This window comes from Callorhinus ursinus, unplaced genomic scaffold (genome assembly GCF_003265705.2).
Source record: "Callorhinus ursinus isolate GAN/ISIS: 27379988/994484 unplaced genomic scaffold, GSC_fseal_2.0 scaffold22, whole genome shotgun sequence".
Classification (NCBI taxonomy): Eukaryota; Metazoa; Chordata; class Mammalia; order Carnivora; family Otariidae; genus Callorhinus; species Callorhinus ursinus.
In genome coordinates, this window is record NW_027397084.1 from 28,008,717 (window position 1) to 28,023,692 (window position 14,976).

At 38.6% G+C, this 14,976-nt stretch overlaps 1 protein-coding gene across 5 annotated transcripts in view; it reads right to left on the reverse strand.

Annotated features, from left to right (window-relative positions):
* FILIP1 (filamin A interacting protein 1) overlaps nucleotides 1-14,976 on the reverse strand; it is a 203,384-nt gene that overhangs the window by 18,820 nt on the left and 169,588 nt on the right. For all 5 annotated transcript variants that reach the window (XM_073905235.1, XM_073905232.1, XM_025890559.2 and 2 more), the window contains one exon: nucleotides 1,378-4,183. In XM_073905235.1, the coding sequence (XP_073761336.1) occupies nucleotides 1,378-4,183 (2,806 nt within the window). The remainder of the gene's footprint in view (nucleotides 1-1,377; nucleotides 4,184-14,976) is intronic.

Genomic DNA, 14,976 nt, shown 5'->3' on the forward strand with positions numbered 1-14,976 from the left:
CTCAGGTCATGATCCCAGGGTCCTGGGATCGAGTCCCATATCAGGCTCCCGGCTCAGCAGGGAGTCTGCTTCTCCCTCTGACCCTCTTCCCTCTCATGCTCTCTATCTCTCATTCTCTCTCTCTCAAATAAATAAATAAAATCTTAAAAAAAAAAAAAAAAGAAAATAAAGCTATTTTGATCTGACCCTTAAAATGGGAATAAGATGTTGCAGCAGAAAATCTGCTCTAAGTTACAACAACTTACACCTCCACGATCTTTTTATAAAAATCATCAGAAAGAAGTAACCATGCACACCAAACTATGCTCTGTGTTGCTTATAAAGCAATATTATATTGGACCATTTGAAAAGTGTGAACAATTCTGAATGCTATTCAGCTCCTTTGGGCCAATAACGAAAAGCTTTACTAGCAAAGCAATTAGTAATTCACACTTTGAAGTCTGTCTTGAGTCTATGAAAATTTAAGTAAATTATATTGAGGATGTGGGAGAATAAGCCACAGTTTCTATACTTAAAAATAAGCTTCCTGTCTTTAAGAGTGTCTAATACAAGCTATAGAATTTGTTCAGAGTCTAAGAATCATAATTTCTAGTCTGTTGGTTTAAATTAAAATCTAAATAGTACACATTCTTTTATAATTTAATTTACCATTTTGTCCCAGGTAAATGAAGACTATCACTGGAGGTATTTTTAAAAACAGAATTTATTTTTAAGCTCTGGTTTTTATACTTCAGACACACTTTTTTGTAATCAGTCATTTAGCCTTCCAGTCGGTTATTAAATAAATATTTATCCAGCACTTGCTCTCTGCAAGATATTATTAATAAAATGTAGTGTTTAGACATATAGACTCATTTGCTTTTTACTTTTAAAAATAGGTTTTAATATTAAAATCTTTTAATCTTATTTTTGGAATAAAATATTTTGGAAAAAAATATGACTATGGCCATACACAACCACATATTGAATATTTTAGGGTGTAGAAATGTAAGCCAGAAGGCAGTTTTCATTCTTCCTGCCTATTGACCATTTCTCTCAGTCTTCATTTTTAAAAGTATTTTAAATATAAAAATTAAACTTTAAACCTGATTATTACCATATGGTGATATTATGAAGAGGCCATCATCGCAAGAATTTTGGGGGCCTTCATAATTTATTTGAAAAAAAAGAAAATTTCCCCCAATTAGTTCAATGTATTAAAATATTAGGCCACTTTTTATTTTCATTTCTTGGTGTAGCTTGTCCACTAGGAAACATCTGCTAGTGGACTCAGGTAGAGCAAGAGGCATGTGCTTTTCTTTCATTTCGGGCCCTGGGTGATTCTCACGACTCACTTCGCCCTCCCTCGGCCTACACTTGGGAGTGTCTTCTACTCACCACTGACTGGGTTCCTCGAGTAGATGAAGTTGTGACCGGTGTTATGGTGATGGTGCTCGTCACCTTGCTAGCGCCAGGTCTTGACGAGAGATGGTTCCTAGGAGAGCGAAGGACCGTACCAGTGGAAACCTCCTTTTCAGCTGTCACATTGACAGGTCGGACAGTAATAACTGGACTCGCTCCTTCAGCTGAAGTCCCAGGGGATCGTTTAAACTGAGAACCTAAATGAATGTGAATTTTATTGTCTTCTGTAGTTATGATATTGGCATTGGAGTTATATTTCCGTAGAGGAGTTGGAACAGTCTGTTTTTCTGGGGTGACTTTGAAGACAGTCCTTCCCATGGGCATTTCTTGGGATTCCGGAGAGACTCCCATCTCAGCTGGTGCTGCCGATGTAGACACTGTCATTATCTGAATGGGGGATGTGGGCCTTTCTGCAAACATACCTCTTCCGCCATCTGGGGTCTTCTCTCTAGAAAATGTAGTAATCGTGACTGGGGACATGGCTCGTTCTGTGCCAAGAGTAGCATCTCCGCTTTTTGGCCTTTGAGACATAACATTTGGTGATGGAATAATGGTTATCCTTGGTTTCTGATTCCCTAAGGTAGGAATGACGGTGGTACTAGAAAAAAATTCTTCAGACGTCGGGCTGGTTATTTCCAAAGTTGCGGTACTATTCTCATGGTCTGGGGTCACTCGAATATGCAGGGGCTGGCCTTGCTTTGGCGAAAGGACCAGCTCTCCTGGGTGCCCTGGACTGGCATCTGTTCGAGGCCCTTTCTCGTGAGTGATTGGGGGCCCATTTTCCCTTTTTCTCATCCATGGAATCCAAGACTTTCTCATAGTGAGCTCGTTGGCTGCTGGAGGATACCTGTCTAGAACCGAGGATCGTTCCATAGGTTTCTTCAATCCCACCTGCCGAAGGTTACTCATGATATGATTTTCTTCTTGAAAGGATTTCCGTATAAATACTGCTGGTGTTTCTTCTTCTGCTGCCTCACTGCTGACAGCATCTGTCTGCACTCCAGTCGACGTCACTGGAATATCCACCATTCTTCTTCCATTCACACTGGGCCTAAGAGCTCGGCTATACCGCTTAGAAAGCTCCAACTCTTTGGTCAAATTGACGACCTCCTGCCCCATGTTTTTGTTCTTATTTTCTTCTTCCATAAACCTTTGTTGAAGGACAGAATAATCCACTTGGAGTTGAGAAAGCTGATCTTCTTTGTTCATTAATTCGTGGATCTTCTCTTTAAGAGCTTGTACTTCGGCTTTTAGGTCTCGACTTTTGGCTTCTTCTAACCGAAACCTGTGTCTCAGCTCTGCTTCCTGACTCACGGCCTCGCCTTTCTCGATTGCCTTATTCTTGGCAATCTGGTGCTTTATCTCCTCCAGTTGTTGAGAGAGGAAATTGGCCTTGTCCTGCTCAGTTCTAAATTTCTGCTCCAGCTGATCATACTCATCCTCCGTCTTCATCAAATCCCCCTCAACCACCTCCAGTTGTTGAAGGCGTTTCTTCAGTCTCTCAATTTCCAGTGTTAGTTCCTTAATCTTGTTATCTTCTGGGCAGGTGAGCTCAGAACCCTTCCGAGACCTTCCTCTTGTTATTTCTCTTTCCACTTCCTCTATCCCATCAAGCCTCTTCTTCAATAAGTCAACACTGCAGCTTAATTCAGAGGATTTTTCTTCTTCACTTTTCAGTTTACCTATTAACTCATCTCTTTCTTTTGTCAAATTATACACCTTTTCCTCCATTTCAGATTTCAGTTTTAAAAGCTTCTTGCTTTCTTCAATTAGTTTTTCAGTTACATCCATAACCTTTCCTTGTTCCACCTTAAAATTTTTATTGAGTCCATCCACTTTTCTCTCCTCTTGCTTTATTTTTTCCATCATATTTTTCCTTTCATCAACCAGCATCACAGTAAATGACTTCAACTTTGTAAGATCATCTTTTAGACTTAATTCAGCCTTTTCCAATCGACTTTCAGAACATTCCAGTTCTTTAACTCGACTCTTGACCACCTCAAGTTCATTCAACAGGTCTTTGGTTAAGTTCTTCTCTTTCTCCAGATTTAAATGGAGCTGGCCGCACTCAGATTTACTCTTGCTAAATGCTTCCTCCAGTTTCTCCAGTTCAGACATTCTCTTCTGTAACTTCTCCACTTCAAGTTTGAGCTCGCGGCTGTGGTGTTCCTCCTCTTGCAGCTTCTTCCGCAATTCCCGACACTGGGATTCAGTTTTCGTGATCTCCTCATCTTTACCCTCCATTTCAAGCACACGCTTCCGGAGATTTTCCACTTCTGCCATCAGGCTGGAGTTGCCACATTCCCCTTTGGCAATTTTATCTCTTAATTCCTGAAGTTCTTCCTCTGCCTTTTGGAGGTTTTTGTTGGTCTCTTCCAGCTCCTCAATTCTCTGAGTTAAGCCAACCAGCTTGAGCCTAAGTTGCCTGTTGTGAGACTCTTGATTGGCCAACTTCGAGTTCATCTCTTCATGCTCTTGGGAAAACCTCGAAGCCTTGTGTTCAAAATCCACCTCTAACTTGAGCAGTTTCTGTCTGTCTTCTTTGGATTTGGAAGTGATGGCTTTGAGCTTTTCTTCTTCTTCCCTCAGTTTCTGAGTAAGATCCTGTACTTTCTGGCTCTGGAGGCCAAGTTGCTCAATATGCATTTGCCTTTCATCCACCAGCATGAGTGCAAAGGACTTCAGTTTCACAAGCTCATCTCTTAGTTTATTGAGCCGCTTAGCATTTTCTTTTTCTTTTCGGGCTTGGTAAGCCTTTTCTTGTTCAAGGAGCTTTTTCAACCTAGGAAACAAAATATATTAAAATATTATATGTTATTATTATCTTATATTACATTTATGTATATTTATTGTTATACATATTAAAAGGTTCATCAGCAAGTAGGTTTGTCTTGGATATTAAATAAAAAAATGAAATGCTAACATAATAAATACCTATTAACTACTACAATATCGAGGCTTAACAGGTAGTCATTAATGAAGCTAATCAGAAGTCAGGATACTGGTTACCCTTAAGTAGTGAGTAGTGACCAGAAGTGGGCATGAAGAGGACTAGTTTCCATACTTTTCAGGTACTAGTTTCTGTTTCATGATTTATGTGCTGTTTACATGAGATTGGTCAGCCTATTACATTTCAGTAAGCTAAACACTTGTGATATGAGTGCCTTTCTGCAGATATGTTATACTTCAATAACAACCATTAACACTTAGGTTGTGCAATAACAATGACTATTTAAATAGTGTTTTCTGTATTCCAGGCACTGTGTATTATGTGTTTATTTTCTCTTCATAGCAATCCTATGAGACACGTACTGCTACTGTCATCCCGATAAGGAATGTGAGACACGATACTTGCATGGGGCCCACCATCAGGAAGTGGCAGTGTTCGCATTCAAACTCAGGCAGTAGGGCTCTGGAATCCTTGCTCCTCAGCTCTGCATCTTATGACTTCAAAAGATCATTTTATTTTAAATGAAAGGGCAGGTGCAGAAAAAAAGAACCTTGGATTTTTTTCATTTTGTAGGCAATGATCACCTTTAGGGACAAAGCAAGACAAGCTTTCTGACAGAAAGTTGATCTACATAAACTAACTTCAGCTAATGAAGAACCGGCACAGAATTTTGTTGCAGTTTTCTGATTTAAATGATTTTTTTATTTTTCAAAGATTTTATTTATTTATTTGACAGAGAGAGAGCACACAAGCAGGGGGAGCAGCAGAGGGAGAGGGAGAAGCAGGCTCTCCACTGAGCAGGGAGCCCAATGTGGGACTTGATCCCAGGACCCGGGGATCATGACCTGAGCTGAAGGTGATGCTTAACCGACTGAGCCATGCAGGTGCCCCTAAATGATTTTTTAAATAGAGAACTAGGTTGGGAGGAAGTCTGAATTACTATCAATACAAAAATATGGCAACCACAAGAATTATTATGTTTCACATGTATGAAATACATTTTCTCTATGGTGTCTATGTATAGCATTAAAAAGTAGGAATATAAATACGCCAGAATAATAATTCACCATCCTTGGTCAGTTAGCTTGTACCAATTTCTTTTATTGAAGGAGAGTTGACACACAAAGTTACATTAGTTTTAGGTGTACAACATAGTAATTCAACAACTCTGTATATTATGCAGTGCTCATCACAAGTGCAACTACCATCAGTGACCATACAACACTATTACAACCTCATTGACTACATTCCCTATGCTGTACTTTTTATTCTTGTGACTTATTCATTCCATAACCAGAAGCCTGTATCTCCTACTCCCCTTCATAACTTGCACCAATTTTTAATAGTTATTTTCAGTTACCCATTAAAACAGAGTTGAAATAATCATATTCACTTTATGTAGTCTAAGAATATTTTAATATTAATATGTTTGTCAGAGAAGCAAGTTATAAACATGTATTTGTTTAAGGATATTTTATTCTTTCAATATATTTTGCCTTATTTACCTTAGTTATTCTGAATGATTTATTTCAAATTTATGACTAGATTAGCTGATAGCCAAGTAAATAGAAGCTAATAGTCTCACATTGCATTGTGCAAGAAATGACTGGCCATACATCAAAGCTATTTGTGGTGTTAGAGAATTACTATAGGAATGTTCTTGTGATGTCATTAAGAATTTTTTCTGAAATTTAATTTTACAAACATCCCCTTGTGACTAAGCACCAATTAACTAAATACATGATTTCCAAAACCCATTATGACTTTATTCCTCCAATAGAACAAAAAGATTGTTTTCAAAGCCTATGGATTCACATGAACAATACTGTAATCATTTCATTAAGTGTGGTTCTTACGTGTGGAAAAGGGCATTTTATTGATCATCTTTTCTTTTTACTTAAGTCAAAACAACTGAAATAATGTCACAGAACTGTAGACTAAGAGAGACTTTAGGAGATATTTTTAAATTCCTTAACCTTAACTAGACTATCTTGAGATGAATTCATTGAAAAATCAGTGCTTTCAACTCCAGGTTTAAATGTTAAAATTTCTAAAGATATTTCTTTAAATACCCTATGCCTCAATGCTATTACAGACAGTGGGCTGGAGTGACTAAAACATGGGCAGACATAGCTGCACCTGAATTCTGTCTTTCATTTTCCAACTGTAACCTCTGGCAATTGCCAAAACTCTCTGACCCTCAGGTTTTTTACTTATAAAATGAGGGATGTTAATACCTACCTCATAGGATTGTTCTCAACTTCGAGATAGTAGAAGTAAAGTGACTGACATATAGACTCAATACATGGATGTCATAAAACACAAAAATAAATGTAAGAACTAGAGAGTATGCATCTGAAAAGTCTGCCCAATGCTTTTTGTGTTGAATCTGTAAATATTTTCATGTCTGTAACTTGTCTTTGGTGGTAAAACCTGGGTTACTAATGTTTCAGCCAGAGAAAAATAGAAGGCTTTCTCAGGAGTAGGAAATCCTGTGACCAGAGCAGGAATTTGGCTTCCAAGAAACCACATTTTTCAGGTCCTCCTAGCTGTGATTATTCCTCTCTCTCTCTCTCTCTCTCCTTTGCCCCTTAAGCTCTCTCCTTCCCTCTTCCATCACTTCTTAAATTGTTCCCATCTCTTAAAGTGGATCTAACAGCAATACACAGCCCATTTTCTGGTTAGATGCAGAACCAAGGTAAAACTGTGTGACTCAGTCAGGACAGCCTGCTGATAGCCTTCTGTGTGAGCAGACTTGCACTTAAATTTCTACAGGGAGGACACTGGGGATGGAAGGATGGGATGAATTGTGAAGACTTTGCCAAAGGTAACTGGCATGGGCTTTGTGACTATTCACTCACTAGGAAAAAGGGAGAAATAGAAAAAAATTACTTTGAGCCTTTCAGTCTGCATAATTACAGATAATACTTTTAACCGGAATAGGAAAAACTGGTGAGAAAGAGTCTTAGTAGAAAATTGAGGTAACAGCAAGATAGTCAAGTTGAAAAGTGTCTGGCCATAGTTAACAATACCGTATTGCACACTTAAAAATTTGTTAAGAAGGCAGATCTCATGTTAAGTGTTCTTTCCATAATGAGTAATTTTTAAGGATACCAAACAATTAGAAATGTAGTACTTTTGATGTAAATCCTATAAATTTTATAGCTCATATATATCTTAATGTCATTACCCTAATGACTCCCCACTGTCATTTACTTCCATCCAAGCCCTGAGCATCTTTTTCTGATAATTCTGCAACAGCCTCCCAATGGGTCTCCTCACAAGCTCTGCCACCTGTGAGCTGTGTGAACTTGGACAGGTTACATAATATGAGATATTGGTATATCTCACTTCCCACAATTATAAATTGGGCATCAAAATAGTACCTAATTGATAGGGTTTGTGTGAGATGCATATTAGTTAATATATGGAAAGCACTTACAACAGTGCCTGGCCCATACTGAGTGTAGTTTTAGCTATTTTTAAATTATAACAATTATTATTTCTCACTCTCACCCAAATTCGAATATAATCACAGGTTGTAATGGAACCCTGGCTCTCCATGCCTTCTTGTTGCTCTAAGAATAGAGGTGAAACGGCAGGGATGTCCACTATCACCACTGCTATTCAACATAGTACTAGAAGTCCTAGCCTCAGCAATCAGACAACAAAAAGAAATAAAAGGCATCCGAATCAGCAAAGAAGAAGTGAAACTCTGTTTTTGCAGATGATATGATACTTGATGTGGAAAATCCAAAAGACCCCACCCCAAAACTTCTAGAACTCATACAGGAATTCAGTAAAGTGGCAGGATATAAAATCAATGCACAGAAGCCAAGACAGAAGAAAGAGAAATTAAGGAGTTGATCCCATTTATAATTGCAACCAAAACCATAAGATACCTAGGAATAAATCTAACCAAAGAAGCAAAGGACCTGTACTCAGAAAACTATAGAATACTTATGAAAGAAATTGAGGAAGACAAAAAGAATTGGAAAAACGTTACATGCTCATGGATTGGAAGAACAAATATTGTGAAAATGTCTATGCTACCTAGAGGAATCTACACATTTAATGCAATCCCTATCAAAATACCATCACCTTTTTTCAAAGAAATGGAACAAATAATCCTAAAATCTGTATGGAACCAGAAAAGACCCCAAATAGCCAGAGAAGGCCGGTGGCATCACAATTCCAGACTTCAAGCTCTGTTACAAAGCTATAATCATCAAGACAGTATGGTACTGGCACAAAAACAGACACATAGATCAATGGAACAGAATAGAGAGTCCAGAAATGGACCCTCAACTCTACGGTCAACTAATCTTTGACAAAGCAGGAAAGAATGTCCAAAAAAAGAAATAAGAAAAAAAGACAGTCTCTTCAATAAATGGTGTTGGGAAAATTGGACAGGCACATGCAGAAGAATGAAACTGGACCATTTCCTTACACCACACACTAAAATATACTCAAAATGGATAAAAGACCTCAATCTGAGACAGGAATCCATCAAAATCCTCAGGAGAACACAGGCAGCAACCTCTGTGACCTCAGCTGCAGCAACTTCTTCCTAGAAACATTGCCAAAGGCAAGGGAAGCAAGAGCAAAAACGAACTATTGGGACTTCATCAAGATAAAAAGCTTTTGCACAGCAAAGGAAACAGTCAAAAAACCAAAAGACAGCTGACAGAATGGGAGAAGATATTTGCAAATGATATATCCGATAAAGGGCTAGTATCCAAAATCTATAAAGATCTTATCAAACTCAACACCCAGAGAACAAATAATCCAATCAAGAAATGGGCAGAAGACACGAACAGATATTTTTCCAAAGAAGACATCCAAATGGCCAACAGACACATGAAAAAGTGCTCAACATCACTCGGCATCAGGGAAATCCAAATTAAAACCTCAATGAGATACCACCTCACACCAGTCAGAATGGCTAAAATAACAAGTCAGGAAACGACAGATGTTGGTGAGGATGCAGAGAAAGGGGAACCCTCCTACACTGTTGGTGGGAATGCAAGCTGGTGCAGTCACTCTGAAAAGCAGTATGGCGGTTCCTCAAAAAGTTAAAAATAGAGCTACCCTATGACCCAGCAATTGCACTACTGGGTATTTACCCCAGAGATACAAATGTAGTGATCTGAAAGGGCACGTGCACCCCATTGTTTATAGCAGCAATGTCCACAATAGCCAAACTATGGAAAGAAGCGGGGATGTCCATCAACAGATGAATGGTTCAAGAAGATGAGGTATATATACACAATGGAATATTATGCAGCCATCAAAAAAATGAAATCTTGCCATTTGCAACGACATGGATGGAACTAGAGGGTATTATGCTAAGTGAAATAAGTCAATCAGAGAAAGACAAGTATCATATGATCTCACTGATATGAAGAATTTGAGAAACAAGACAGAGGATCATAGGGGAAGGGAGGGAAAAATGAAACAAGACGAAACCAGAGAGGGAGACAAACCATAAGGGACTCTTTTTTTTTTTTTTTAAGATTTTATTTATTTATTTGACAGAGAGAGACACAGCGAGAGAGGGAACACAAGCAGGGGGAGTGGGAGAGGGAGAAGCAGGCTTCCTGCGGAGCAGGAAGCCCAATGTTGGGCTCGATCCCAGGACCTGGGATCATGACCTGAGCGGGAAGGCAGATGCTTAATGACTGAGCCACCCAGGCACCCCCCATAAGGGACTCTTAATCTCAGGAAACAGACTGACGGTTGCTGGAGTGGAGAGGGGTTGGGGGTATGGGGTGGCTGAGTGATGGACATTGGGGAGGGTATGTGTTATGGTGAGCACTGTGAATTGTGTAAGACTGATGAATCACAGACCTGTACTCCTGAAACAAACAGTACATTATATGTTAATAAAAAAAAAAAAAGAATAGAGGTGAGAAATCCATATCATGGCCTAGCATGATTGGATTCCTGAGTACCTTGGCAGGTTCATCTGAAGTCAGTCTTTTCCCTATGATCTAAGCTGCTAACATTCTTTGAATATGTTGTGCCTTTTGCCCTGGTATTTCCTCCCTGCTCCTCCTTTCACTCTGGCACACACACCTGAACGTATCTGGCAGATTTTTATCCTTCAAGTTTCACTTAAATGTCACTTCCTCCAGAAGCCTTCCTGACCAACCTGATTAAGGTAGATCTTCTTATAGACTCCCATAACACCCTGAAATCCTCCTTTATAAGACTAATCAACTTATAAATTTTTTTAAAGATTTTATTTTTAAAGATTTTATTTGTAAGTAATCTCTACACCCAACATGGGGCTCAAACTCACAACCCCGAAATCAAGAAGTCACATGCTCTTCCAACTGAGCCAGCCAGGCGCCCCTCGACTTATAATTTTGTAATGCCTGTTTACCTTTAATACATGTTGCATGAGGATATGTGCCATGTCTGTCTTGTTTGTCCCCTAGCACAATGCCTGACACATAGGAAGTGTTCAAAAAATAGTGACTGAATGGATAAATGAAAGAAAGAACAAATAAATAAGCTCGAGCTAGAAATAGAGCTCAAGTCATCTTACATAGAGATGTGTGAACTGAAGTTCCTCACAACGTTGGGTATAAATTTTTGTTGATGTGATTTTTACAAGGCCAGTAATTTGACATTAATAGGGGTCATTAGACAACAAGAAGCTCTGATCTAGTGAGCAATGGCCTCTCTTGAAGACTGTGGTCTTTCTCGTCATCAGTCTCCTGGAGAAGAGGTGTATCTCCTAAGTGGAAACAAGAACAGAGACAGAGCCCTCTCTTTGTGGACTGGGAAGGTCTCCCTTACTATACGTCTATCTGTCATACTCCTATGAAGTACCTTTGGGAAAATTAGTACCCTAAATAATATTTTGTAGACCAGGCTGAAGTAAAGTTTTTGTGTCTCTCTCATAGGTTTTAGTGTTCTTTTGTGTTTTGTTTTGTTTGCTTGCTTGTTTTAGTTCTTTTTAAGAAAAGCTTCCAACCTCAGCTACAGAGAAACAAGAGAAGGTATTTTACCCACAGTTGGACCAGAATTCTAATGTTGGGGTGGTGTACACCTGGGGTCTAGTGAGAAGAACAGTAGTAATTAAAGCAAGAGATGTCTCAGGAAGAAAGTTACAGGAGATCATGGAAATAAGTTTGATCTCCAAAGGAGAAACTATGTAGAGAGAGAAAAAAGAAAGGATAGAGAAAAGACTTTGGGAAATGCTCAGAAATAAGGGGTAAAAAGAATGAGGAGGAGCTAGTAAAGACCTGGCAAGAGAGATAAGAGAAGAGAGTTCTACTGGGAGAGACCCATGGAGTGACACTGGCGCACCAAAGGAAGGGGGCACTTGTCTCCATTTGTCTACCTCCCTCCCTCGTCACTTTACCCTTCTACTTCAGGTGGGCTTTTTTTTCTTCCCCTCTATCTAGAGAGGCTCATTTTTATATCAAACAAGAATTCAGAAGTACTATTATGTAACTATTCACAATACATAATGACTACAGCATATTATGTCTCCTTTTTCAAAAAATTTCCCAATAGTCACAGTTTCACTTTGTGCTTTAAACAATTCACTTCCTCTATATTACTAGGCCCCGTTGCTATGTAATTATGCTATTTAAGGAGGAGAATAAGAGGGAGTTGGTGTTGTTTGTGCCAACTAGTCTTATCACCTCCTCTCTGCCCATCTTGCCATCCTTCAACCATGATTCTAAGCAGATTAGCATAAGAAGGAAACAAACCAGAAGACCAAGACTAAGAAGATGAATTAGTACCCTGATTCTCATCAGCAGTTATAGGCAGAGCCCTAAGTATCCTGGAATCAAATTTATTCTTGGCAAGTTCTTAATTTTCAACAAGCATTTTATCCTATTTAAAGGATGAAAGGAAGACAAGTAAATGATCTAATAGATTTTCAGAATTCTATTGCCTTTCTTAAAAATGATTCTTAAGTGTATTCCTCATTTCTCTTTTCATGCTGAATAAAACTATATTTTTTTAACTTGCAAATTTATCATTTACACATTTTAGAAATTCAATTATTTTCAACTAGAAGACTTGAAAATTGTAGACCCAAATGTTCTATGATCGTTTATAGTATATATATATATCTAATATATATATATATATATATATATATATATATATATATATATAGTCAAGATGCATCAATTTGTATAATTAAAATTGGTGAATTTTATTATATGTAAATTGTATCTCAATAAAAAATGTAGTGATAAAAAGAATACAAAAGGCCCTAGATGGGGCACCTGGGTGACTCGTTTGGTTAATCCTCTGCCTTCCACTCAGGTCATGATCCCAGGGTCCTGGGATCGAGCCCGGCATCGGGCTCCCTGCTTGGCGGGGAACCTGCTTCTCCCTCTCCCTCTGCTCCTCCTCACCACCAACCACCCCCAGCTCATGCTCTCTCTCTCTCTCTCTCTCTCTCCACCAAATAAATAAATAAAATCTTCTTAAAAAATAAAAAGATAAATAAATAAATGGCCCTAGAAAGTGTTTCAAATGTCAGATAAAGGAAGAAAAGTTGTAAACAAATATTACGAGAGTGACTTAAAATATAATAGAAAATATAAAATAGTTTATTAATCTTAAGGCAGAAATATGTAAAAGCAGAGGTAGGGAAGCTAAAGAGAAGAGTGTAACATTTTCAGCTGGGTTGGGGAAGCTGATAGGAAGACAGGTTCTTGGGAAGACATGTTTCAAGTACTAGAAAACCTCTAGTTCTAATATTATTTCAAGAAGCTCTTAAAAGCCCACCCCAAATTCCAATTTTTGCTAATACCTAATTTTTAAAAGAAAATAAAGGCTAGCAAGTCCTTCAGTAATTAAAAAAAATTATTTATCAACTACCTATTGCATCTTAGGGAGTGTGTTAAGTACTTTATTATTTCATCTCATTTTCACAACACTTTGAGCAAGGCATTACTGTACCATTTTATAAATAACAAAAGTTATTTGACTTAATCAAAGGGACAGGATTGAGAAGGAGTAGGTTGGGATTTTGAACCAGATCTGTTCGACCACAAACAAAGTGCTTTTAACAAGAGTACCATTCCTCAAATTGATATTACTTGCATAGATCAAATTTGCAAGACTTTGTTTTTGTTTAGGTGAACTTCATCTTGCTTGGATTAGCCTATCCTTCTGGAATTGTCAAGATCTTCCTTGGACTCTGGTTTGTTACCCAGCTGATGCCAACTTATACCTAGCATGTGTCAATGGCAAAATGACTCCAGACATTAATAAAAAGACAGGTCAATTTGCACAGAGCTCTTCACACACTCTCAAGATCTCCCTCCCGTTGACATCAATCCATTCAGTAGCAGGGATACTGTCATTCATTTAGCTCTCGCCTACTGGGCTGTTATTCTTTTTCTCTTCTGAGCTCCCAGTCCTCCCCTATGAACCTGTTCCAACCACATCCTCCCCATGTCAGTCAACTACAACTAAATTCTTCCAGATGCTTAGGCCCCAGATCTAGAGTCATCCTGGAGTCCTTTCTTTCTCCTCTAGCTCTACAATTTTTCAGCAAATTTTGTCAACTCTATCCTCAAAATAGATTCCAAATCCAATTACTTCTCAGTTCCTCTATTGCTATCACCCTGGCCCAGGCCACCAATCATCTCTTATCTGGATTATTGAAATGACCACCAAGTCTGACTCCCAGCTTCTACCCCTGCTCACCTTCAGTCTGTTCTCTGCCTAGAAGCCAGAGTGATTCTAAAAAAAAACCAGTAAATCAGATCATGTCAGTCTTCTTCTCCAAGCCATCCAATAGTTTCCCATTTGACTCTGAGTGAAGCCAAAGCACTACAATGACCTAAAAGACCCTACATTATCACCCCCTTTCCCTTACCTCTCCGACTTCAGATCTTAAAACTCTTTCTCTCATCCTTCACATATTCTAATAGATCATTCCCTCATATCCTTCAGATCTTTGCACAAATATCACTTTCTCAGGGAAACCTTCTTTGTCCACCCTATTTACCTTGTGCATTTCATAACAGAACTTTCTATTTCCTTTTCCTGCAATTTTTTCTCCATAGCACTTATTACCATCTAATACACTATACAGTATACTTATTTTTTTAATTGACTGGCTCTTTTCTCTAAAATGTAAGTACCTTGAAAGGAGGATTTTTGTGTATTTTATTCACTGCTGTGGCCTGTAACGAGAACATAGCACATGGTGAGTTCTGTACATACATGTTGAAGATGATCACAAAAGGCCTTCCCTTGCTGAAATTCAAATGCACTTGGCCAAATTCCTTAACTTCTTTATGCCTCAGCTTTCTCATCTACAAAATGGAGGGAATGAAAGTGCCTCCTTCATGGGGCTGTTGTGAAGACAACACGAAATGAAAAGGACCCCTGTGAAGTGCTTAGACAGTGACTATTCCATGGAATGCACTCAATAAATGTCAGCCATTGGTACTATTAGCAGCGAGTAGGGCACCTCTTCTTGTTTACTCATTTAGCAACCATTTACTGAACGTTTGCTCTGTGCTAGGCACTCTGCTGGGCATTTAGAGAAAAGACAAAACACAGTTTTTGTCCCTAAGGCATGGTATTAGTCTCTAAAGAAGGGGACAATTACACCAACAATCATAAAGACA